General features: G+C 49.7%; 1 protein-coding gene across 2 annotated transcripts; it reads right to left on the bottom strand.

Moving 5' to 3' along the window:
* Positions 1–1061: 1061 nt before the first annotated feature.
* Positions 1062–25811, bottom strand: KANK2 (KN motif and ankyrin repeat domains 2). Of its 2 annotated transcripts, none has more exons than XM_036241347.1 (12): positions 25590–25811; positions 24536–24650; positions 22878–24101; positions 11622–11789; positions 11424–11526; positions 10312–10548; positions 9666–9753; positions 8675–8894; positions 7600–7742; positions 3878–4078; positions 3710–3799; positions 1062–1573 (listed from the first exon to the last, which is right to left on the bottom strand). In XM_036241347.1, the coding sequence occupies exons 2-12, from the start codon at positions 24570–24572 to the stop codon at positions 1520–1522; spliced, it is 2565 nt and encodes an 854-aa protein (XP_036097240.1). In that variant the 5' UTR covers positions 24573–24650; positions 25590–25811; the 3' UTR covers positions 1062–1519. The 2 variants fall into 2 exon arrangements, with proteins under 2 accessions (XP_036097240.1, XP_036097241.1); XM_036241348.1 differs by having other exon boundaries at positions 11649–11789.
* Positions 25812–27081: the final 1270 nt, after the last annotated feature.

Genomic DNA, 27081 nt, shown 5'->3' with positions numbered 1-27081 from the left:
GCTCTTTTGTCTTAGGTACAAAGTAAAGATTTTGATCCCTTCAATCAAAATCAAAGCAAGCCAGACTACATCAAGCCAAGAAATCCACTTCTGTAGGAGAGAAGCCAGCATTTTGCTTTATTGAATGAACATGTGAGCACTGAGGGCCTGCCCTGTCCCCCTGTGGTCTGGCTTCGACCCTGGCAGCCGAGCTGAGAACTGGACGAGGGGGCAGGACACCTATTAGCTTGGGGTCTTACTCCCCTGTCACAAAGGCACTTTCTGAAGCTTGGAACCTATCCTTTTCTTTTTTTGTTCACAAAAGAAAGAAACAGGAAAGAAAATTATGTTGAGATTCTGGGGACAAAACAGGCCATTAAGGAAACTGAGTGTCTGGCGAGCCCCATTTCCAGCAGGCTCTGTTCCAGGCAGCTCCGGAAAGCCTGTAGGTTAAAAAAAAACCCAGCTGGCCCTTGTTTAGTTTTCGGCAAGGCCCTGACTCTTTAAGTTTGCGATGGGAGCCCTCCGGGGGCAGCCAACTTTTAATTGTGCACACATGGGGTTTCTGGAGCCGGCCCTGTGCTCTGCCAACAAACACATGGCCTGTTTTCTTTCCTTTGAAGAGAGAAATTCTGGAGTTTGAGGAGGATCAGGACGGCTGGTAACCCGGGTTCTAAGACCAGGGACTCAGCAGCCACTCTGGGAACAAGATCCATTTCCTGTGTCTCCAGGTCTGAAGGATTTTTCTAGGAAAATTAATATTTGGTGGGGCCTCCATGGGGGGAGGGGTCAGATTTCAGGGTAATTTCTTGATATGAACTGCTCAAACACCTTGGCTTGCACACCTCAGTGCTGAGTCCTGAGGCTCCTCCCAACCGGAATGGGGGCAACACTGGCAGTGGCACCGAGAAAGCAGAAGACAGGCCTAAACTTCCTACTCCAGGTGACAAGGGCAGAATCTATCTTGTGAAGAGACCAAAATCCTCCCCAAGAAAGCAGTCCGGGGAGAGTGGACAAAATGTTATTATATACCAGACAATTAAATGTGGAGGGCAGGGGGGAGTCAAGCCACTCCGACACTCAGGATCAAAATGAAAATATGCAATTCCAGTGACTTTAAAATTTGGCAACAAGTAATATGATTTCCCCCTTCCCTGATGGTGATTCAAAAATACAATACTTTTCCTCTCACCCTCCTCCATCCATCACTTTCAGTTGATTGTTCTCAGTGTTCTCCATAAACCCACGCCCCAGCATCAGCCACTGGCGCCAGTTTACATGAGAATGTAGCTTCAGTCTGCTGTGGCTGCTTTGAACTGGGGTATGGGGAAAAACCCGCTTCAAGCTGGAGTCTTGTCACTGTTGGGGGCTCCCCGTGGGAATTAGAAGAAAAACCCACTTGCCTTTGAGACTTAGGCCTTGGTGGGTATGGGTGGGGGTTGGCCGGGGAGGAGACCGGATGAGGAACAAGGGAGGAGGGACGGGTCTCTGTGGGGCTGACTGGCCCCTGAGGGGAGGTGCCTCTGGTCCCCCCTCATGGCTACTCTTCTGCAGAGGATGATGCAGGACTTTCGTCATCTGACATCGGGGCAAACTGAAACGAGAAGCAGAATTCCTTGTTTGGCATCCTTTCCACCAAGGCGCCGGCTTTGTTGGCTAGCCCTTTGGCTGCAGTGAGCGAACAAGAGGCTGCGACTCCTTGGCCTCAGGGAGGTGACATTGTAGGAGAGATGCCTCTAAGGAGTAAATAAATAAATGCAACAGAGGATTTTCATCAGGGATAAGGGATGAAGGGAATGGACAGCGGGTGGTCAGGAAGGGGGGTGTCTGAGCTGAATGATGCTGAGGGGCCAGCCCAGGGGGCAGAGCAGGACATTTCTGGCAGAGGAATGAGCCAGTGCAAAGGCCCTGAAGCAGATGCAGTGATAAGGCTGGTGTGTTGGAGCTCAGTGATTGAGGGGGAGAGACAGGAGAGTGGGGTGGAGGTGAGGGCAGTTGTGCAGGGCCTGACGGGCTTTAAGGATGACTTTGGCTTTTTCTCCAATTGAGGTGGGAGCCACAGAGGGCTGTGAGTAGAGAGATGTGCTCTGACTCAGGTATCCACAACGACCCCTGGCTACTCTGGAAAGAGCAGACTGGAGTGAGCAGTGAGGAGGTATGCAAGGGAAGAGGCAGCTATGGCAGTGGTCCAGGTAGACAGGGATGGAGGAATAGGGTTCCTCCCTCAGGTGTCCCTGGGGGCAGAAGCACAGGTCGTACAGCAAGCCATCACCAGCCATACCACCCCCATTTTTCAGTTGAGGACACCAAGGTCCAAAGCTGTTCCCCAGGTGATCCTGAGTGTCACTGCTGAGGCCCAGGGGTTCTGCAACCAGAAAAACTCAGAGCCTCAGAAGAACCTGGGAGCCAGGTGGAGACAGATGGCATATGTCTCTGCAACTTTTCCTCTCTTGTACTGTTCGGTAGACACTGACCATGCTACTCTTGAACCCAGACCCAGACATGCCTCGGGAAAGCTGGGCAAGTGCAGCTGGTGGTGAGGAGAGGGCAGCAAGGCTCCTGCCCAAGTTCTGGTCTGATGGACCCCAGGGCCTCTGCCCCTTTCTGGCTATGAGACCTTGAACCAAGGATGTAACCATTCTAAGCCTCAACTTCCCCACCTGAAAAACGAAAATAACAATAGTGCTTTATGCAAACAAATCAGGTTATTGTGAAAGGTTCAAGGAATCACACTCAGTAGGCACTTAGTATATTGTCTCCTCCATCACACAAGAGTATTGCTTTGAGGACCTACAAGGGAGTGCCCATCTCCCCCATCAGACTGGAAGGGCTTTCTCCTCCATCAGGCACATAGGACACAGACAGTGTCAATATCATCCTGCTATTATGCATCTGGAAGAGTGTTCTGCTAACAAGCACGATTTTTAAAAAGCCCAGATTTCTGTGATCAAATAAAAGAAATGCTGGGTTAAACTCAGTTAAATTAGTTTTTTTTACAGTGAGACTTCTCAAGGCCTTTCATACACTGATATGCTTCTAAATGCCGGAGTCCTCACTGTGGCCAACGAGGCCCTGCATGATCTGTGATGTTGTCTTCCTGTCCTCATCTCTTCCCAATGGGGAGCCTTGATGCCCCTCAAACACAGCAGACATGCTCCTGCCTCAGGGCCTTTGCACTATTTGTCCCTTCTGCCTGGAGAGCCACATAACTTGCTCCCTCACTTCCTCAAGTGTTGGCTCAAATGTCACTGCTTCATCAAGGTCTAAAGTAGCTCCTCCATCACTCACTGTCCCTCATATCCTGTTATATATTTCTTTTCAGTACTTATCATCCCCTGGCTATGATACACTAATTTGCTTATTTTGTCTTTCATTAGAATGTCTGCTCTATGAGGGCAGACACTTTTTTCTGTTTTGCTCAGTGTTGTGACTGCCAGGGCCTAGAACAGGGCCAGAGACAGTCGGTGCTCTGTAAATATTTCTCCAATGAGTGAATGGTGATTAAGAGCATGCATTTGGCACCAGACAGAACCGGGTTCAGATAGTTTTGCCGACCATGACCATGCAGTCTCAGCTCTCTGTGACTCATTTCCTCATGGGGCACAATGAAGGTTCAACAAGCAGATGACTATTAAGTCCCTGGCTCGGGACCCATACACCATTAGCTCTTCATAAACATCTGTCCCCTCCTAGAACCCCCACCCCCTGCCCTGCCAGGGATGAGACTCACCGAGCACTTGATGTTCATGCGGGAGTACAACATGGATGCAATTTCACTCTGCCCCGCGTCCAAGGCCACCATCAGAGCTGTGCTCCCATCCTGTAAAGCACTGTAGCTATAACAACACCTAGCACTGAGCTCCCACCCTCCCTGAGGTACACCTGAGTGCTGACTCACGCGGTCGGTGAGTGAGATGTCACAGCTGGGCACCGCCAGCAGCAGGCTCGTGATCTCCTTGTGGCCGTGCTCACAGGCGCACATGAGGGCTGTGGAGCCGTCATCATCTTGCACGTTGACGTCCGCCTCGCAGGCCAGGAGAGCTTTGACCACATCCACCCGCCCATGGCTGACTGCCAGCATCAGGGCTGTCTGCCCTGCCTGGGCAGGACAAGGCACAGGTTTATGAACTATGTAGGTCCGGAGGCATGTGACCCCTGCTCTGGAACCTTTCATGTTTCCCAGTAATCTGATGTAACAGCACCCCCAATCACTGGCCTCCGACTGTATCTCAATCAGTCCTTCTCACCACTGGGCCTTCATACTTGCTGATCCCTCCTCCTCCTGCTGTCTCATTCTCATGCCTCAGGTCTCAGCTTAAATGACTCCTCCTCAGGAAGATGCCATTTGCCTCCCCACCCCCACACCCACCTAAAGCAAGTGCCTAACTCACAGGTCTAAGCATATGTAAAAATGTATCAAGCTAAGATTTGTACACTTTTCTGTATGTCAGTAGAACCTTAAAAATTAAATCAGTGATCACAAGTAAATGAACAATAAACAAATTATGGTAAACCCATACTACAGAATATTATTGAGCTTTAAAAAGAAATGAAGTACTATACCATGGATGAACCTTGAAAACATTATGCTCATTGTCAGAAACCAGACACTAAGAGATACATACTACATGACTCAATTTATATGAAATACCCAAAACAGGTAAACTCAGAGGCAAAAAATCAGACTGGTGGTTGCTAGGAGATAGGGCAGGGAGAGTAGGGAGGGACTGCTAATGGGTGTAGGGTTTCCTTTAGGGGTGATGGGAATGTTCTGGAAGTAGATATAGATGATGGTTGAACAACACTGTAAATGTACTACATGCCATTGAATTGTATACTTTAAAGGAGTTAATGTTATGCCCTGGCTGGTTACTCAGTGGTTAGAGAGCTGGCCCACTGACTGAAGGGTCACGGTTTTAATTCTGGTCAAGGGCACATACCCGGGTTGCAGGTTTGATCATTGGCCCCAGTTGGGGTCATGTGGAAGGCAACCAATTGATGTGTCTCTCTCACATGGATGTTTCCCTCTCTCCCATTCCCTCTCTCTAAAAAAATCAATGGAAAAAAATCCTCAGGTGAGGATTAACCCCCACCCAAGATACTTTTTTAATTAATTAAAAAATAAAATAAAAGGGTTAATGTTATGTGAATTTCACCTCAATTTAAAAAAGATAAACTACTAATAACTTTTTTTTTTTTTGGTATGTGCCCCAGGCGGGAACCAAACCTGGGACTCTCTGGTCCACAGGCTGACACTCCAACTGCTGAGCCAAACCAGTCAGGGCCTAATAACTTATTTTTAATTAAAAAAATGAGATCAGTCCTGGCCAGTTTGGCTCAGTGGTTAGAGCATCCGCCTGAAGTCCAGAGAGACCCAGGTTCGGTTTCCGCTAAGGGCATGTACCCCAGCTGCAGTTTGTCCCCGGCCCTGGTTGGAGTCGCGTGGGAGGCAGCTACTCCATGTGTCCCTTTCACGTCGATGTTTCTCTCTCTCTCTCTCCCTCCCACTCTATCTGAACAAAAAACGGAAAAATGTCCTTGGTGAGGATAAAAAAAAAAAAGAAAAAAGAAATCAGCCCTGGCTGATTTGACTCAGTGGTTGGAGCATTGGCCTGCGGACCAGAGTCCTGGGTTCGGTTCCCAATAGGAAAACGTACCAAAAAAAAAAAAAAATTTTAAATCGGAGGTGTTTCATCTTGAAGGGTATTTGCTGCTTTCTGTTCTGAAAGATGGCATTTAATACCAGTCTTTGCATGCGTCATGATTGCTGGTACTCGAACTTAAAATCATTGGAATGAGTTGTGAAGAATAGTGCAGAAAGGATATTCAAGTAGAATCTGCAGATTTTTTGTGATTATTTCTGGTATTACGCTTTTCATCATTCATGAGCTGATGGCCATTTATGAAAGATACCAGGAGTCAGAGGAAATCATCACAAGCCAACTTCAATTAACAGGGTGTTTCATTAATAAGAATCAAATTGATGCCTCAGTAATGAAGAAACCAATGGACACCACCTCAGGATGATCTTAAATTAAACTTGGACATCTTTGGGCCTTTAAAAAAATCTCTTAAGCATTAAAAAAAAATTTTTTTTTCTTTATTTATTTGAGAGAGAAAGGAAGGGAGAGAGAGATAGAAATATCAATGAGAGAGAACATCAAGTGGCCACCTCCTGCATGCCCCCCACTGGGAACGGGCCTACAACCTGGGCATGTGCCCTGACCAGGAATTGAACTGGTGACCTCTTGTTGCATGGGTCAACACTCAACCACTGAGCCACACCGGCCTGGCTCTTAAACATTTTTAATTAGAAATAAATTCTGGCTTTAAAAACTACAAAAAAAGAAAAAAGAAAAGAAATCAAGCCCTGGCTGGTTTGACTCAGCGGTTAGAGCAATGGCCCATGGATCAAAAGGTCTTGGGTTTGATTCCTGGTTAGGCACATGCCTGGGTTGTGGGTTCAATCCCCGGTCCCAGTTGGGGTCATGCGGGAGGCAACCAATTGACGTTTGTCTCTCTCTCTCTCCCTCCTTCCCTTCTACTCTAAAAAAAGTCGATGGAAAAATGTCCTTGAGTGAGAATTAACCCCCAAAAAGGCCCCTCAAATCAATAGAAAAAAGCAAGCAGGGTTTGCTCCTGTCTTGTGCATCATTGCACCCTTCTTTCCTTCACTGCATTTCTGCTGTTGCAATTCCCTTCACTCCTCGCTGTCCCCACTGGGTTCTGGCTGCCCTGCTCTTCTGCCCCGACACCCGTCCATACCCCTGTGGCTTTCATAGTCTCCCAGCTTCTGCTCCCCAATGTGCAGCCAAAGGGAGATTTCAAAACAGAAAGTGGGCCATGCCACTGCCCTGATGAAACGCTTCTAGTGGCTTTCTGCAGCCCGAATCCGAATCCACTCCAAGCCTCCATACTGCCTGAAATGTGAGTGGCTCCCAGAGCCCCCCACTGGCTAGTGAGCTTCAGGAGGATGGGGACCGTGCCTGCTTGTCCACCATTTGAGCCTCCAGCATCCACTTGCTCCCAATGAATTACCAAGCAGCATGTGGGACAGTGTCAGGTTAAGAAAGGCTGAGGACCCCGTCCCCTCCCACCCCCTACCCGCTTCCACCAGAATATCCTGCACCACAGGCAGCATGCTGGGGAAAGTCATAAGAACGGGACTCTGGCCCTGGCCGGTCTAGCTCAGTGGTTAGAGCGTCAGCCCGCAGACCAATGAGTCATGGGTTCGATTCTAGTCAAAAGCATGTACCTCGGTTGTGATTCATCCCTGGCCCTGGTCGGGTCGTGCAGGAGGCAACCAGTCGATGTGGCTCTATCACATCGATGTTTCTCTGTCTCTCTCTCTCTCTCCTTCCTTCCTGCTCTATCTGATAATAAGTAGAAAAATATCCTCGGGTGAGGAATAAAAAAAAAAAGAACGGGGCTCTGAAGCTAGAACCCTTTGGTTCAAATCCCCCCTTCTCTAATTTGACTTTGAGAAAATGACTGCTTCCTTGTCTGTGGAGTGGGGACTCTCTCCTGGGTATGAACCAAGGTCATGTTTGTACTTGACGCACAGCTAGGACTTAGTAAATGGGAAGGGCTGCCCAGGTTTGTAGTGCCAAGGGTCCATACCTGGCTGGCTTTGGCATTGACGTCTCCAAGCCGGAAGAGCTGCAGGAGGGTCTCGATGTCATCCTGGGTCTTCAGGGTGGCCAGGGCAGTGAGCATGATGGGGCTGTAGCCAGCACGGTTCTGCTTGTCCACCTGGCAGACACCTGGGAGTGAGGGGGCAGGAGGATATGAGCCCTCAGACCTGCTGACACTGTCCAGGCCCACCTCAAGGTGGGGACGGTCTCCAAGGACCAAGCCACATCTCTCTTTTTCTTTTTAAATTTTTTTTCTTTATTGATTTTAGAGAGAGAGGAGGGAGAGGGAGAGAGAGGGAAACATTGATGAGAGAGAACATCAATTGGCCGCCTCCTGCATGCCCCCCACTGGGGATCAGGCATGTGCCCTGATCAGGAATCACACCGGCGACCTCTTGGTGCATGGGTTGATGCTCAACCACTAAGCCACACGGGCTGGGCCCGAGCCACATCTCTGTCAGACTGGGAGCCTTGTTTCACTTGAGCTCTGGGCATTATGTCTCCTCCATCAGTCTAGGTGTGGCCTAACTCCTCCCTTTTCTCAGACTGAGAAGCCCCTCGGCCCCAGGGTGTCCATCTCCATTCTGACACCATTAGGGGAGTGGCTCCTCTAAATGGAGCCATTCTACTCCTCCCTCAGACTGTGGCCCCCCGACACTGACACCCACATTTAGGGCTGAGAGTAAGAGCTGTGTCTCTCTCATTCATCTGAACACGTCTCCTTCAGACTGGCCTATGCTTTCTCCATCAGTTTGTGTGTTCCAAGCCCTTCATCAGACTAGGAGTCCATGTCTTCCCAGTTTGACTTGGAAAAGGAAAATATTTTTCTGCTGCATTGAGGACTAGAGGTGTGATCTCCATTATACAGGGGTCCGTGTACATGGTGGAAGGACCACATTTTCCCGAAGACCATGCTGCCCTTTCCAGATTACTGGGGCTATAGGTAGGGCGTGCATCTCCCCCACCAGAGTGGGTGGGCAGTGCCTCTCCCATCAGACCAAACCAGGGTGGCAGCTGGGCCACTCCCCCAGGGGCCCCTCAGCCTGCCTGGCAGGGCTTACCGCTGTCCAGCAGCTGCCGCACAACTGGGAAGTTGGCATGGGACACGGAGTAGTGCAGCGCGGTGTTGCCATTGCTGTCGGCAATGTTGACCACATAGTCCAGCAGCCGTGACGACATGGCCCGGAAGGTGACCAGGTGGCGCCGCACAAGCTCAGGGTGGGCATCACTGCGGCAGGCCAGGCGCAGCCACTCCTGGAGCACTGTGGTGTAGGCCACTTTCTGGATGCAGGTTGGAGAGGAGAGGGGATGAGGGCTGGCGGCAGCCCACCTTCTCCAGGGCTAAGCCCCAGGAGGGAAGTGTGGATGTCTCTATCCTGAACCAGAGCCTTGAAGGGGGAACGTGGGCACCCCACCCAGATGAGCCCCCAGAGTAAAGTGGTTTTCTTGTTAATGCTCACCCAAAGATATTTTAGATAGAGTGAAAGGGAGGGAGGAAGAGAGAGAGAAGAAAGATTGATGTGAGAGAGACACATCAACTGGTGGTCTCCCACATGACCCTGACCAGGGCCAGGGATCAAACCTGCAATGCAGGTACATGCCCTTGACCAGGAATCAAACCCAAGACCCTTGGGTCTGCAGGCTGATGCTCTAACTGCTGAGCCACACTGGCCAGGGTATGTCTTGTACCCCCACCCTGGACAAGGACCCTAGAAGGAAGTGTAGACATGGCAATCCAAGATCTGCCCCCAAGAGGAAGTTGTGAGCATCTCCATCCTGGATATGATCTTCAAAGGACAATGTGAGCACCAGGAGAGAAAAATATGACAGCCTCTTCCCTCAAGCTCCCAAAGGACCAGGAACCAAAGCCAGAGGGCAATCATCCTTGGGCCCCTCCCTGCCTCCCTGGCTCCTCTCTAAGGCCCTTAACTCAAACAGGCTCCCCCAAGCCCTCAGGGTCCCCCTGAGACCGGCACAGGGAGGCACTGCAGACCAGGAGAAGCCAGGGTACAGGGGAAAGAGGGCCCTCCCAGTCCCAGGGCCCTAGCATACCAGCTCCCGCTCAGTGAGGGCATTGGGGTTGTCCAGGTACTTTTCCAAGGCCAGGCAGGCTGAGATGAGGTCGGGGCTTAGCTCCATCCTGCGAGGAAGTTGGGGTTTATCTCGGGAACATCCACTTCAGCCTCCTGGGTTCCCCCTACTTTCCACATCCAGCTGGGGTGCTGAGAGGGCCTCAGTGCTCTCCACCATGACACTATCCGATCCTGCCAGGGCTTATCCGACTGGTAGAAACTCAGAGGCACCCTTCACCAGGGCATACATAGGGAACAGACTCCAAGATAAAGTGGACACACAGGCTAGTTTACTCCAAGTGGTTAGGAAAATCTTTCCTAATGTCAGATTTTTCTTCAAGGAAAAAAAGAGATAAATGGGATGGACAGGTAGGACAAAAATATCCCAAAGAGGTGGGTAGCTTAAGGACTTTACCTGCACCCTAAATCCTAACCCACCCGCCCAACTGTCCCCATCAGGCTCTTCATCAAAGCCTCCAGACCTTCAAGATGCCCAGAGGGAGAAAAGTGCTTCTCTGCTAATTTAGACTAAGGTGTGCATAACTGATGGGATGTTCACTCAAAAGGTGGGATTTGAGGTCACCCCACATACAACCCTGATCCTGCCTCTCACCCAGAAAACTAACCGGATCTCCTCCACATTTGATCCTGATGCCCCCTCAGCTGCAGGCACATGCTGAGATTCCCGAGATAGCTGGCACTCCTCCCGGTTGTTCTTGGCCACTGCTGTCCCCGTAGGCCTCAGCTGGGGGGCTTTGGCCACACTTGGCACCCTCGCCTCAGGCTCTGGGGTCTCGTTCTCTGTGCTCTCATTGTCTGAGAAGTTCTCTGCTGTGCTGGAGTCCTCAGATGAGGACTCACACCTGGGGAAGAAGGACAGGCAGGGTGGGAGAGATGTTGCAGATGGGACAGGGGGTGTTGAGGGAGGGACTACTGGACCACGGTTTCCCCATCTGTTAAATGGGGATAATGTCAGTCCTGCAGGAATGTGGCTTACAGCACTTGGCACACATTAAGTGCTCAATAAACACTAGCTGTAACTGGGATCACACTGGGGCGCCAAGAAGGGACACTGCTTTTCCCTTCTACCTTGTGGTACCTCTCACACATTTTGCTGCTTACACAGGTGTTACTAATTCAGACCCTCGCCACACCTCGAGCTTTTTGCTTCCTCTGGACAAAGTATAAGCTTCCTGGCATTTGAGGTCTGAAACTGTCCTTGACCATCACTCCCCATGCCTTCCATCTCTCATGTCACTGCTTCCTCTCACCTTTGAGCCTTGGTCCAGGCTGTGCCCTCCACCAGGAGAGCCTCTCACCCCCCTCTCTTCACTTTGCTAGCTCCTGCTGTCCTGCAGCACATGTGCCCATCCTTCAGTGATGTCCCTGGGGCATCCATGCCTCCCCAAGATCCCACACTGCCATGCCTGTCATTGCTCCAACCACATGCTGGAACCTCCCAGCAGGGCCAGGCAGGGAGTGAAATCCGATGCCTCCCAAGGGGTAATGCAGCACAGTAACTACAGCACAGGCTCTGTAGCCAGGCTGCCAAGGCAGACTCCTGCTCACCGCAGGAGCCCCAGCAAGGCACTTGGCCTCATGTGCCTATTTCCTCACCTCTCTACTGTGCTTTAGTTAAATGAATGAATCAAAGTGAGGGGCTTAGACCAGGTCCTTGGTACATTCTTGGAACAAACAGGGTGTGGGAGCTGGTGAGTGGTATGGGGGTTCCTCTCACCCTCCATTGACCCCCACGAACTGGAGGCTCCTCTGGTGGGCCGTGAGGTCTGTGGGCTCCTCTTTCCGCTTCATGATGGACCGCATGCCCACCAGGGGCCCACCTGGGGGAAGGGGTGGTGTCATAAGGGTCTCCCAAAGCCAAACTCCATGCTCAGGCCTCCAGTTCTCTGTCCGCTTGGCGGCCACCCCCACTCACCTGCATCTCCAGACTCCTCTGACTCACTTGAGGCTGCTTGCCTGGCGGGCTCCCTGCTGGTAGTGTTGCGGGTGGGCACCTGGCCTGCGTTCTTCTTTGGCTGTGCCAGGGGGGCTGCTGCAGACCCTGGGGGTAATGAAGATGACTCTGCAGAAGCCTGTGGGAGACCTGGAGGGGCAGGAAAGAGGCATTCACTGTGGGTAAAAACAGCAAAGCAATAACAATAATATTACTGCCTCCTGGGGTCAGGGGCTCTGAGGGCTAATTCTTGCATTACTTCCAACTCTTCCCAGTACATGAGAAGTTGGATTGTTACAGATGAGCAAACTGAATCACCAAAAGGTTGCTCAGTGACCAAGCAGCAGAAACTCCAACTCTGGTTTGTTGCCTGCCCCACACTGGTCAGGGACAAGGAAGAGCCTATGACCCCACAATGCTGGCTCATAACTCCTCTCCAACAACATACTAAGTGTTGTCTGGAAACAAGGTTTGATCACAGCTGAGTGTGGTGGTCACTGTAGGGAATCACGTCTTCCAGGAGCAGTCTGTGAGCTCAGGCAATTCATCGAACTTCTCAGTGCCTCAGGAGAAACACACTCCTACTTATCCTGGCATCCTATGAGACTAAAGACAAGGTGAGATGAAGAGCTGAGGACAATGCCTGCACTTCCAAAGTGCTCAAGAAGCATCTGTTAATTCAAAAGAACTGTAAACTACATATTATATATATATTTAGATAGAGTGGAAGGGATGGAGAGAGAGAAACACTGATGTGAGAGAGAAACATGGACTGGCTGTCTCCTGCACACCCCTATCAGGGACAGAGCTGGCAACCGGGGCATGAGCCCTGACCCGGAACCAAACTGGCAACCTTTTGGTGCACAGGATGACGCCCAACCAATTGATCCACATAGGCCAGGGCTATGATTTTATATTTTATTTTTACAAAAGCAGGGCTGTGCTATAAATGTCACTTTGTACGTGGCTTCCTTTTTTTCTTTACTTAATTGTAAGTAGGTGTTACTTTAATAAAAAGGAAAAAGAAGCAATAGAGCTACTAGAAAATGACAATTAAAACCCCACCCAGGCCCTGGCCAGTTTGGCTCAGCGGTTGAGCGTCGGCCTGCGGACCAGAGAGTCCTGGGTTCGGTTCCCGCTAGAGGCACATACCACCAAAAAAAAAAAAAAAACCCCACCCAGGCAGAGTTTCAGTCTGGGAAGATAAAAAGGTTTTAGAGGTGGGTGGTGGTGATGGTTACATAACAATGTGAATGTGCTTTAATGCCACTGAACTGGACACTTTAAAATGATTAAAATGGGAAATTTTGTTATGCATACCTCATCACACTTTTTTAGAAAACCCACCTAACTTGGTCTAAGGACAAAGATGACTGTGTGGGCACTAGGCCCTGAGGGTGCCCACTGTCCATCTAGGAATAGAACTGACAGGGACTCCAGCCTCAGATCACCAGCCTGGAACGAGGAACAGAAGTCTAGTCTAGTCGCCACTGTGTGTGGCTGTCTAAGTCTTGGAACAATTCAGGTCCACTCAGGCCACATGTGGTGTCTATGTCACTACTTCCTCAGGATGTCCCCTTCCTGCCACGGGCCACAGGCTCCACAGAGCAATTCATTTGAATTCTCTTTAACAGTTAAAACTTTTTTTGACATACACAGCAACTACTTCCTCAAGTCCCTGGATGACACTCAACTTGAGTTAAGAACAGGGAGTAAATACTTGACACAAGCACATAAAAAAGTTGAGACAGCACTCCAGTCCAGGGCGTGACTTGGGCCAGGCCCATTCCAGAGCCAGTTTTTACACAAATCTGATTTTTTTTAAAAAATTGATTTTAGAAAGAGAGAGGAAGGGAGGAGAAACAGAGAGAAAGAGAGAGAGAAACATCCATTTGTTGTTCTACTTCTTTATACACTCATTGGTTGATTCTTATGTGCCCTGATCGAACCTTGCACCTGCAACCTTGGTATATCTGGATGGCACTCTAACCAACTGAGTTACCCGGCCAGACAGAGCTCCTGATTTATTTTTTAAACTTGTCAATAAATTCACATTAAACAAACAGAAACATTATATGGCCAAGTAAAATGTGTCAGGAAGCAGATGGCCAGTTCACAATCTGTGTGTATGCCTCAAACTCACGCCCCAGATTTAAACACCTGGAAGGGTCAAAAATCAGGTAAAGCAGTATCTTGCTAAGTGAAATAAACCAGGCACAAGAGGATAAATACTGGGTGATTCCACTTACAGGAGGTCCCTAGAGGTGCTAAATTCATAGAGACAAGAAGTAAAGGGAGGATACGGGGGCTGGGGAGGGGAGTGAGTGTTTAAGGGGGACAGAGTTTCAGTTGGGGAAGATGGAAAGGTTCTGAGGATGGATGATGGTGATGGCTGCAATAAAAGTGTGACTACCGCCCAGCCAGTGTGGCTGAGTGGTTGAGCGTGGACCTATGCACCAAGAGGTTGCTGGTTCAATTCCCCATCAGGGCACATGCCCAGGTTGTGGGCCAAATCCCCAGTGGGAGGCACACAGGAGGTGGCCAAACGATGTTCTCTCTCATCGATGTTTCTATCTCTCTCTCCCTCTCTCTTCCTCTCCCTCTCAACTCAATAAAGAAACCAAATAATAATTTTTTTTAAAAGTGTGACTACTGAATGCCACTAAGCTATACACTTAAGAATGATTGCCCGGCTGGTGTGGCTCAGTGGATTGAGCATCGTCCCATGGACTGAGACATCCTGGTTCGATTCCCGGTCAGGGCACATGCCTGGGTTGTGGGCTCGATCCCCAGTGGGGGACATGCAGGAGGTAGCTGATCGATGTTTCTCTCTCCCTCTCCCTTCCTCTCTCTGTAAAAAATCAATAAAAACATATTTTTTAAAAAAGAATGGTTGTGATGGTAAATTTTATGTTATATGTATTTTACCACAAATTTTTTTTTAAAAAGAAAGAAAATGGAGTAGCACCATGGCCCATTCCGCCCCAAGGAAAAGCAGGCCTTGCCTCCAAAAGCTAGAATGGCTCCTTCTAGTGTGAAAAGGTCAAGATCAGACAGTGCAATGTTAAAATAATAACAATACTAAAAGCAATATTTATTGTATGTTTCACTGGGGGATGGGACAGACAATACCAAAATTTGTATAGAGAAACTAAAGTCCATGACCAGCTAAGATAATTTTACAAAAATGGGCAAAGGGGAACAGAGCCTGGGAGAGAGTATAATATATGCCAAAGGCAGAACAGTCCAAACAGTGGGTATTGTTACATGAAGAGATAGGCCAAAGGAACAGAGAAGAGAGAGCCCTGCACAACCCCCTCTCAGGGGACTGGGGGTAAGACAGAAGGGATTCCACAAACCAGTGGTAAAGGGTGGGCTCTGTGGTGTGGTGTTAGGGAAAATAGCTTACTCTAGCCAAGAAAAAAATTAAGCTGGAACCCTACCTCAGGCCTTACACAGAAAATAAACTCTAAAGGAATAATATGAAGGTACAACTACAAAACCACAGGAAGAAAATGTAAAATATCAGGGCCCTCAGGAAGGGGAAAGATTCCTTTAAAAATTCCTCAATGTCTAACCACTATGTGGTACACCTGGAATGAATATAATATTGAATGACAACTGTAACTGGAAAAAAAAACAAAAAACACTTCAACAAATAAAACTTCAAACTAAAAAAAACAAAAACAAAACTCCCCAGAGCGCAAACCAGCCCTGGACAGTTTGGCTCAGTGGTTGAGCATCGGCCTTTGGACCAGAGAGTCCTGGGTTCAGTTCTCACTAGGGGCACGTACCACAAAAAAAAAAAAAAAAGCACAAATCAAATATGAAAAATTCAAGGTGATGTCACTTATATATGGGATCTAATAAAAATGAACTCATAAAGAGAGCAGAGTAGTAGTTGCCAGGGTAGGGGCGGGGAATGGGTGAAAGGGGTCAAAAGGTACAAACTTCCAGTTATAAGAGAAGTAAGTCCTGGGGCTGTCATGTACTGCATGATGACTGTAGTTCACAATACTGTACTATATAGTTGAAAGCTAAGAGCCCAGCCGGTGTGGTTTAGTGGATTAAGTGTCATCCCATGGACTGAGAGGTCCCGGTTTGATTCCCGGTCGGGGCACATGCCTGGGATGGGGGCTCCCTAGTAGGGGGCATGCAGGAGGCAGCCAATGGATATATCTCTCTCACATGGATGTCTCTATCTCTTTCTTCCTTTCTCTCTAAAAAAAAAAAAAAATCAATAAAGACATATTTAAAAAGAAAAAAAAGAAAGCTAAGAGAGATCTTAAACATTGTCATCACCAGAAAAAAAACTGACTCTGTAAGGTGACAGATGTTAACAAAACTTACTGTGGTAATCATTTTGTAATCTATACATCTATCAAATCATTAATTTGTACACCTTAAATTCATACAATGTTATACGTCAATTATATCTCAATAACAATGGAAAACATATTTTTAAATACAATGGGTTTAACTATATCCAATATAAAGATTTCTATTTGATAAATACAAACAAACAAAAAAACCCAAAAAAATCATAGACACAGTCAATTGATAGAATACATACTGGGAGAAGATATTCACAGTGCCAAAAATGGGCAAGTGATAATCTTCTAGAACAAGTCAACAAGCCTTTTCTGTAGAGCTAGATAGTAAATACTTTTGCTACATGGGCTATAAGGTCTCAGTCAAAAAGAGTGCAAAAGCAGCTTCAGACAGTTGTCAATCAATAGGTATGGCTGTGTTTTTTTTGTTTTTTTGTTTTTTATCCTCACCCGAGGACACTTTTTCCATTTTTTTGTTCAGGTAGAGTGGGAGGGAGAGAGAGGAAGAGAGAGAGAGAGAGAAACATCGACGTGAAAGGGACACATCGAGTGGCTGCCACCCGCACGACCAGCCAGGGCCGGGGACAAACTGCAACCGAGGTACATGTCCTTAACGGGAACCGAACCCGGGTCTCTTGGGACCGCAGGCTGATGCTCTAACCGCTGAGCCAAACCGGCCAGGGCTGGCTGTGTTTTTTTTTTATTGTTACTGTTTTTTTTTTAATCCTCACCCAAAGATATTTTTCTATTTATCTTCAGATAGAGTGGGAGGAAGAGAGAGGGTGAGAAAGAGAGAAACACTGACATGAGAGGGACACATCGACTGGTTGCCTCCTGCACAAACCCGACCAAGACCGGGGATGAACCACAACCAAGGTAAGTGCCCTTGACCAGAACTGAACCCATGATTCTTTGATCCATGGTCCAACACTCTATCACTGAGCCAAACCAGCCAGGGCGTGGCTGTTTTTATAAATTTGAATTTCATATCATTTTGCTCATGTCACAAAATGTTACTCTTCTTTTCATATTGCTCAACCATTTAAAAACATAAAAATTATTCTTAGTTTGTGAGCCATATAAAAACAGGCAGCAGGTTGGATGTGGCCCATAGGCCATAGTTCACCAACCCCTATCCTGGGATATGCCAGAAACTTCTCAAAACTGCCCAAAGAAAAATGGACAAAGGCTACAAATAAGTGATCCACAGAGGAATCTTGTTAAACATATATGGTGATGCTTAACCTCATCAGAAATCAAAGAAATGCAAATTAAAACAACAAGGAGATACACTTTGCACCAGCAGCAGATGGGCAAAATATTAGAAAGACAAATCAAACTGTATGTCGGTGGGGATGTGGAGGATGGGCATCCTGAACCCAAGTGTAGCAGGTGGGAATTTGAACAGGGATAGCTTTTCCACAGAGGATCAGACAGAACTTCTAAAATTGTGCATCTGCTGCAGCCTAGTGACCTTCCTGAAGGGGAACAGATGAGGATGGTCTCAGCACCTTCATGGCAGACAGGAGTTGGAAGTAACCAGGTGCCCAACAAGGGGGGATCGGATAAGAAAAGTGTAGCACATACTAGGGCATTAAAAGTGACAAACCAACCTTGGCTGGTTTGGCTATGGTTAGGGCGTCAGCCCTTGGACCAAAGGGTTTCGGGTTTGATTCCCTGTCAAGGGTACATACCTAGGTTGCAGCTTCAATCCTGGCCAAGACAAGGGTGCATGCAGGAGGCAACCAAACAATGTATCTCTCTCACATCATGTTTCTCTCTCTCTCTCTTCCCTTCCCTCCCTCTCTTCTACTCTTCCTAAAAATCAGTGGAAAAAATATCCTTGGGTAAGGATTAACAAACAAAAAAAAAGTGACAAACCTGATTTATAAACATCAGTATGGAGAGTTTAAAAACAGTGTGTACAGCCCTGGCTGGTTTGTCTCAGTGGTTAGAGCATTGGCCTGTGGACCAGAGAGGCCTGGGTTTGGTTCCTGCTAAGGACATATACCTTGGTTGCAGTTTGTCCTCGGCCCTGGTTGGGGTCATGTGGGTGGCAACCACTCAATGTTTCTCTCTCTCCCTCCAGCTCTATCTTAAGATAAATGCAAAAATGTCCTCGGGTGAGGATAAAAATAAATAAATAAATAAATAAAAACATTGTGTACAGAGGAAAAAATACGAAAAGAATGAGATTTTTTTTTCTAAAGCACAATACCATTTTAGGAAATTAAACACACACATAGCATATTTTTCAAGGACATCCAAATATCTAAATAAGCTTCTAGAAGGTGGATTGCCAGGAATATTTTTTTTTTTTTCAGACAGAGTGGGAGGGATAGAGAGGAAGAGAGAGAGAGAAACATCGATGTGAAAGGGACACATCGAGTGGCTGCCACCCGCACGACCAACCAGGGCCGGGGACAAACTGCAACTGAGGTACGTGCCCTTAGCGGGAACCGAATCCGGGTCTCTCTGGACCGCAGGCCGCCGCTCTAACCACTGAGCAACCGGCCAGGGCACCAGGAATGATATTAAGTGGGGTGAGGGGTGAGAACTGATGAAGGGTGTGTGTGACTGCCACAGGGCAGAGATTGGCCAATGATGGCTCAAGGGCAGTTTTTACATTTTTAAATGGTTGGAAAAACAATTAAAAGGATTCCATTTGGGACACATGGAAATTATATAAAATTGACATTTCAGTGTCAACACATGAAGTTTTCTTGGCACACAGCCACGCTCATTTATTAATACCTATATTGTTTACGACTGCTTTCATGCAACAATGACAGAATTGAGGCACTAAATCCATCGAAATATATACATTAAAATTACACATTTTTTGCACAGCCAGAGAGTCTCAGTCAGTATAGTGTCATCCTGTGCACTGAGGGGTTGCTGGTTCAATTCCTGGTCAGAGCACATAAAATAGATCTTAAGAAAGATGGAAAAAAAAAAAAAGAACTAAATAGAACTGTGTCATTGCAACAGAGATCATATGGCCCACAAAGCTGAAAATATTTACTGACTCTCATCATTGAGGGTGAACATGAAGGTGAAAAAAAAGAGTAGAAGAAATTTCATTAACTCAGGTTTGGGCCTCTTAAGTCCAAAAGAAATTGTTATAAATGTGAATTACTCAGCCACCCAGTGCTGGAAAGGAGTGAATCCAAGAAGGTATAAAGAAAGCATTTTGGTAACAGACATCAAGGTCTTCAAAAATACCCTTTCAGAAACCTGTGCTGAAATGTAAAAACAGATCAGAGGATATGCAGGGTTCCTGAGGAAGAATGCCTGTGTGGCACCCTTGAGAGTAAACAACGATGTGGCTGTTCAAAAATAAACAGCACATCCCAAGAATTCTTAACATGAGAAAATGTCCCTGGGATAATGTTAAATCAAAGAAATCAATTATAAATCCTGGCTTTGAGAACTGTGGGCAAATCCCTCTACTCGCCTGTGCCTCAATTTCCTCATCTGTAACATGGGAATTAAAAACACTTCACTTTGCCCTGGCCGGTTTGGCTCAGCGGTTAGAGCATCGGCCCGCGGACCAGAGAGTCTCAGGTTTAGTTCCTGCTAAGGGCATGTATCTCGGTTGCAGTTTGTACCCGGCCTGGTTGGGTTGTGCGGGCAGCAGCCACTCGATGTGTCCCTTTCACATCGATGTTTCTCTCTCTCTCTCTTCCTCTCTCTCCCTCCCACTCTATCTGAACAAAAAATGAAAAAATGTCCTTGGGTGAGGATAAAAAAAAAAAAAAAAGCAAAAGTGTCCTCCGGTGAGAATAAAAAATAAAATAAAAACACTCTACCATATAGAGGTGCTGGGGATTTAAATGAGTTAAAATATGAAAAGGGAGTCAAATAATACTTTGGTCTATAGTAAAGGCTGGTTAAATACTTTTAAAAGTAAAATAAAGAGAAATGACAAATTCCACCAGCTCCATGTTGCCAGACTTGAAAAAGACATTATTTTCTGTGTTAAAAAATTCGGAAGGAAAGAAGCAGAAGTGTTGACAGCAGCTGCATTTGGGCGGTGGTAGGTTTATGGAGGTTTTATTTTGCGTTCTAGACTTTTCTGTACTTCCCAAAGCTTCCACAAAGAATATGACTTGTAAGAGCAGAGGCAATTTTAAAGTCTTGGAGACCCAGGGAAGTATGTGCCTGGCTGCCTCTTCTTCCACTGATCTCTCTGTGGTATCTGACAGGTCGGAAGACAAGACTTTGCGTTCTCCAGGCCTCTAGTAACCCTACCTACCTTTTCCAGCCCGAGGGGAAGACTGCCACTCACACTACCTGCCCTTCAACTGCAGTGAGCAAATTCTACAGGGCAGAGAGGTTGGGCTCCTCCTTGCCTCTTCCTCCAGGGAGCCCACCCTGACCTACACATCTAGCTGACTCTCACCTAAGCAAATACATGGTCCAAACACTTGTCAAGTCCTCTTAGTATCGTATCTCATTTTATTTCCTATATTGCCCCACCCCCTGCAATCTACAAACCCTACAGGACCCACTGCTGATGCTCACGCTCTCCATGACCTTGCTTCTCTGGCCTCATCCTATTCCAGTTTGTTTAACACCTTGGATGCACCCATGCCTCTCCTACCCTTAGGGCCTTTCCCCCTGCTGTACCCTCCCTCCCAGAACACTCTTCTTCCCACTTCTTTGCCACCTGGCTGCTTCTTTCCTTTCACATCTTGGTTCAGAGCCAACAGCTAATCCTTGAGTACCCACTGTGTGTCTGGTGCCACACTGAACACTTAAAATGAACTGATGCATTTAAGGCTTACATTAATCTGGTGACTTTAGACTGTCAGAAACCCCAATTTGCAAATGAGACAGAGAGGTCAAACAAATTGCTTAAGGGCACAGAGGTGAGGAGTAGGAAAACCCAGGCCACCACCCCATTGAACATGTATCTGCTTCAAACACGTATTCTCTGAAATGACTTTTCTTCACTTATTTATTGCAGTCTCCTATTTGTTTATTGCAGAGACTTTTGTCTATCTTGTGTACTGCTGTGTCCCCAGTGCCTAGAAGAGTTTGGTACATAAAAGGCACTCTAAACATTTGCTGAATGAGCAGACATTGAAATGAATTAGCATACTGGGGTGGCTGCAGCAAGGAGTTAAGTGAAACACTAGGAAGAACTGTTAGGGGGCAGCTTGCTTAGAGTGGGGACATCGCTACGTCTGTATACCGCAGGCAGGAGGCCCCGTGGCTGCCCTAGGAGGCATGTCTGGAATGGAAGTTGCCTCTCAGAGATCCCAAGGCTGGGCCAGGCAGGGCCCCTGGCTGGAGGCCAGAGACTCAGGGCTGGGTGTTTGGAATAGATACAGAACAGAGGGGTGGTGCCCAGAGCTGGCCAGGAACAACATGGAAAAGCAAGAAAACACAGCTGGGTCCCCACCCTCCAGCTGTGCCCTCGGGTCCCACCACGAGGCTCTAGGCACCTTAGACATGAGGCTGGGATAGGTTCAGGCCAATTTTGGTTTAAATCCTAGTTCAGCTACTCCCTGGCTGTGTGACACAAGGCAAGTGCAGCTTCTCCCCAAGCCTGAGTTTTCCCAACTATAAACAGTTGACCTGAAAATCATCAGCAGACGCAGAAACAAGCACCGACTGAGTACTTACTGTGTGTGCTAATTCACTAGCATCCTAGCAGTGGGGACCATTATTATGCCACTTCACAGATAAGAAAGCCAAGGCACAGATGGAAGTTGCTCACTCAAGGGCACACAGAAAGAAGTAGAATTTCAACCCAGGTTGCCTGGCTGCACGGCTCCGTCTTTAGCTCCTCTATGGGTGAAACACTTAGCACAGCACCCAGCATCGCACTGGTGTCTGACAAAGAACATGTTACTGCCCTGGCCAGTTTGGCTCAGCAGTTAGAGTGTCGGCCTGCAGTCCAGAGACCTGGGTTCGGTTCCCGCTAAGGGCACGCACCTCAGTTTGTCCCCGGCCCTGGTTGGGGTTGTGCGGGAGGCAGCTACTCAATGTGTCCCTTTCACGTCGATGTTTCTCTCTCTCTCTCTCCCTCCCACTCTATCTGAACAAAAAATGAAAAAAAATGTTCTCGGGTGAGGAGGGGAAAAAAAAAAAAAAGAACATATGTTATTACTATGAATCATTCTGGCAGCTTCTCCCAGGGGCCTCAGGGCAGCAGTGGTGGGCAGCTGCCATTCTGCACATCCCATATCCCCTTTATTGTCATGAGGGCTCAGCACTTCCTTCAGGGAGCACCCCTCAGGACTTGGCCACAGGTCTTGGGTGGGGTTCCTCCATCCCCAGGGGCTAGACAGTGAGGGGCAGTAATTAGCTTAGTGTTGGGCATGTGACCCAAGTGAGCCAATGAGTGCCATTTCTGGGATTTTTGTTGGCAGTATTTGGACTGAGGGGCTCCCTTTCCATTGAGCAGCAAGCATAGAGGCCCAGAGCAGTGGGGCCACCTTTGCTGGCCCAAAAGAGAAGCCTCCAGGGTGCACAGAGAAGAGAGACTTAGAGATTCCAGAGCACCAGGATCCAGCTATGCCTGATGCTATCACTTAATTACACAAACAACACATTTCCTTTTCATTGCTTAAACTGGTCTGAGATTGGTTCCTCCCACTTACTGAATAAGCAGGGATTTTGTTCAGCAAACCAACAGTCTTGGGGACCCTCCCCACCAAATACTTAGTGTTTTTTGGACACTTATAATGTGCTCATACATTTAACAGACACCCAATTTTTCAGCATAATCACTACAGCACTGAGTAGGTGGCACAATTTTGTCCCCTTTTTGCAAATGAAAAGACAGAGGCTCTGAGATGGGGAGCAATCTGGTCGAAGGCCAAGGCTGGGGCTGGACCCTGCTGTTCAGATGAAGAGGGACCCTCCACTGTCCTCCCCTGCCCATATGTCTCACCTGCTGTCCCACTGCAGTTCTGCTCCGTGATGCTGATCTTCTTCACCAAGTGGACGATGCCAGTGTTTGCAGCAGGCGAGGGGAACACTGCCTCCACCACTTCATGGCTTCGGAACACAAGGGGGCTCTCGGTTCCTCCAGATGTCGCTAGGGCCCGCAGCCCTGCCCCATAGGGCTCCAAGCTCTGGGCCCGCTGTGCAGGGGCCCCAGCAGCTGTGCTGGCTGCCACCTCCACCTCCCGAGGTCCCTCTACCACCCGGACAGTGTCCACACGAACTGGGCTGTCCGGCGGTGGCCACGCCTGGGGTTGGGGGTCGGGATGGGAGCCAGCCTGTCGGGCCTGAGATGCCTGCAACTCCTGGAGAGCTTTCTTGAGCTGGGTCTCCAGCACTGCGACCTTGGCGGCAAGGGCCACCTCCCCATCGGGGACACCCAAGTCCCGCTCACGGACCCAGGTGCCCACGCTCCGGGTCTCCAGTGTTACTGGGTCCTCAGGAGCCTCTGGGAGGTCAAGGCAGAGCTCGCTGCGGCCCCGGGCCCCTGAAGGGTGGCCCAGAAATTTCTGGCTCTTGAGCTGCACTGTGAGCTGCCGCTTCTCCTCCTGCAGCACTGACAGCTTCACCTGGAGCACAGGGATCAGCTTCACCTGCTCCTCCAGCTGCCGCAGCTTCCGCAGGGCACCCGCCATCTGCTCCCGAACGTGGGCCAGGTGCCCAGCACTAGGCGGCACTGGTGTGGACATTCCCGAGCCCCGTGGTGTCTGGGGTGGTAGCCCCACGCCCACGAGTGAACTAGTGGAGCTGGCTGCGCTGGGGGTCAGGGAGCCCAGGCCTGTGGGCACAGCAGTCTGGTCCTCGAGGCGGCGCCTGGCATCCAGCAGGGTACGCTCCACACGAGGATTGAAGCCACTGCGGGCCTCCAGAGCCCCGTACTGTGGGTAGAAGCCACGGCCACAGTAGGAGTAGGCAGAGTGGCGGCTGTCCCCACTGGCATTGGAGCACAGTGACTCGGTGGAGGTCCACCAGGAGCCAGGGCCACGGGGCAGCGAGCCGAGGCGAGGCCGGCGCTGCACAGCCACGCGTCGCAGTGTGTGGCCCTTCTCAATGTCATCCACATACTTGAGAAAGTCCAGGTCCAGGCGGTAGCCATAGGGTGTCTCCACAGAGTAGGGAGGGTCAGTCTCCTTGCCAGGGAAGGCAGGCGGGGAGGCTGGGCCAGGGGTCCCTAGGGCAGGAGAAACACTAGTACTTCCGCACACTGCTGTCCTCTGGGAGGAAGACTGATGCCCCCCCAGGAGAGTCAAGATTTATTTACCCAAGGGATGGGAACCTACTGGGCCCTCAACTGCTCAACTGTTTCCAGTTTCAGACCCCTCCAACCACCCCCCAACCCCCAAACACACACACATAGGATAGGGTCCTGTCTCCTTCTCAGATCCTCCAGGAGGAGCCAAATTGTCTCCATTCAGGCCCTCAGGGCAGGGCTGTGTTCCACCCTCAACCCCCCTCTTCCCTTCCCCCTCCCCCATCCCAGGTAGGGCCATATCTCTCCCCTAACCCCAGACCTCTCTCCCCTCCTTCAGGCCTCCAGGACAGGCCCATCTCCCCACCCCCCTCCACACCAACCCCAAGGGCCCTCTTCCTCTCCAGAAGTCTGACCTGGAAAGGGGGCTGGCACGTGCAGGACTTGGGCCATCCTCCCCTCTGTAGATGTTCCTCAAGAGTCACTGGGAAACCCTGAGTCAAACTGCCTTCAGCACGGGCTGAGGCTGACCTGGGGAGAGGGGGCAATGGAGACAGGAGTCAGGAAGGGTCTGCAGGGGAAGGGGAGGGGATGTGGCCACCGCCTTTCACAGCTATCCTCCCCAACACCCCTGTTCCCCAAGTAAGGACCCTCTCATAGGTGCACACCCAGCCAAGCTGTGGAAAGCGGTGGGATGGGGGCCCTGGGGCTTAGAACAAAGAAACCAAACCTCATAGCCTGCCTGCACATCTGTCCAGCCCCTGGACAGTCTCCAGCTGTTCCTATAGTCCCGCCTCCACAAGGCCCCCAGGCCAGGAGCCCCAAGCCCTTCAGGCCCCACCCTTCCTGGACCCCCTTTCCTCAGCCCAGGCCAGGAGCTGGTTAGGGAGACAGATGGGGGCTGAGGTGGGCAGGGGTCTGGGATGCTACCAAGGGAACAGCTATCCTACAGGGATCTGAGGAGACAGAGACAAAAAGAGAGCTACAGATCAGGGTAGGAGACCCCAAAACACAGCTGGGTCAGGGCAGCTGAGGTAGAGGGGATAGGAAAAATTGTGGGGAGGCACCGAGGAGCAAAGCCTTTCCCCTTTATGGAAACAATTTTCTCTAAAAATAAACAGTTTTGCTGCCGGGCTACACGAGAACTTCCTGCCCACCCCCAGGACACGTCCGGCTGGGGAGAGGGGTGCCCAGCAGCCAGGGCGGTGGCCCGGGAAGTCATGGGGGTGCGAGTAGGAAGTAAGAGGGGGTGCCTGGAGGCTGCAAAGGGGAGGTACAATCAAGGCCTCTCACTAACTCAACCCCCCAATCCTGGAGTCCCACCAGTGTCCTTTTGTCCCAAACACTCTGCCTAAGCTTAGCCAGTCCTTTCTGCTGTCTGATCTCCAGCTTTCCTGTTGCAGAGGCCCAGGCTCATCCGGCCACTAGGGAGGACCCTTTCTGGCCTGTGGGTGCCAGAGCAGTGTGTACCTGGGAGGATGGGCCAGATGGGGCACCTGCTGGGCATGAAGGCACGGTTGGAGCTCCAGGGGCTGTCAAGCTGCTCCGTTGTCTCTCACACACTGCGCGTCTCTTGCTTCGCGTCTTGCTTTATCTCTCTCCACGTCTCTCTCTCTCTGTGTCTTTCTCTACTTCTCTCTCCTTGTCTCTCCGCTTCTCTATCCACACTTCTCTGTCTTGCAATGCCTGGAACACACTGTCACCAAATGTAGGAAATTTGGTTTTCCACCTGCCTGGAGGCTTACCCCCTGAACAACAGGATTAAGAATAATTTCTGGTCCTGGCCAGTTTGACTCAGGGTTAGAGCATTGGCCCAGAGACTGAGGAGTCTCGGGTTTGATTCCCGGTCAAGGGTCCCTGGCTGCAGTTGTGATTGTGCGGGAGGCAGCCAATCGATGTGTCTTTCTCACATGGATGTTTCTCTCACTCTCCCTCCTTTCCACTCTGTCTAAAAATCAATGGAAAATACCCTAGCTGGGGGTGGGGATTAACAACAACAAAAAATTTCTGGGGACCCGAGAGACTGAAGGCAGGGAGCAGGACTGGAATAGCTTGTGGAGGTCCCTGGACAGGAATGGGGTGAATAATAGTAATAACTACAATAATGATCTGGGTACCAGATGGGAAATTTTGGGGCACAGAAATGTGCAGTGACTTGCCCAGGGTCACTGGACCGGTAAGTGGCTGATCCTGAATTTGAACCTAAGCCTGGCGGATTCCCCCACTGCAGGCCAAGATACCCTCATCCCCACTCCACAACCCTCTACCCATTTCCCAGACAGAGACTGACGTCTATGGGTCTCCAGCCGGATATCCGATCCTCCTCAGTGAGGACAGGTGACTCCAGGTGGAGAAAGCAGATTAGAGAGGGGATGTCTGGGGCTGAGGCCCCTCTCCCTTTATGAGACCCCAGGGGGACACAAGGTAGAGACAGAAAGGAAAATACGACACTTCAAGAGCAGACAAAGTAGGGGGCTCAAAGTCCGGGTGGGCCTGAATGTCCGACGGAGTCTTCCTAAAGCCCCCCTTGAAGACAGGCCTGGATGTCTCTGGGGTCTTCCCTCCCCTCTCCTCATCCCAACGAAGGGGGTGAGGGGGACCCCACCCGCGCAGGGAGAGGCGGGGCCTGCGGGGTCCCCAGCTAATGGCAAACAGCTGCCGCTCCCCACGCCGGCCCAACCGCCAAGCCAAGGCCCAGCCCAGCTGGACGCCCGGTCGCCTTCCCGCCGCCTGGGGCCTGGCTCCGGCCCGGCGTGGAGGGCGAAGGGGGACAGGGCGGGGGAAAGAGGTAGAGGGGGGCGGAGATGGGGGAGAGGGGCAAGGGGAGGCAGTCATGGGGCGGAGGGGTAGGGCGAGAGGTACAGATGGAAGAGGACGGGGTCAGGGGAGAGAAGCAGGGACGCGGGTCAAGATGAGAGCGGGGCAGAGACGGGGGACCGAGGCACTCAAAAGTCCGTCAAGT

Source organism: Molossus molossus, unplaced genomic scaffold (assembly GCF_014108415.1).
Source record: "Molossus molossus isolate mMolMol1 unplaced genomic scaffold, mMolMol1.p scaffold_m16_p_4, whole genome shotgun sequence".
Classification (NCBI taxonomy): Eukaryota; Metazoa; Chordata; class Mammalia; order Chiroptera; family Molossidae; genus Molossus; species Molossus molossus.
Note: the sequence above shows the minus strand (reverse complement) of the source record. Positions and strands in the feature narration are given on the sequence as shown.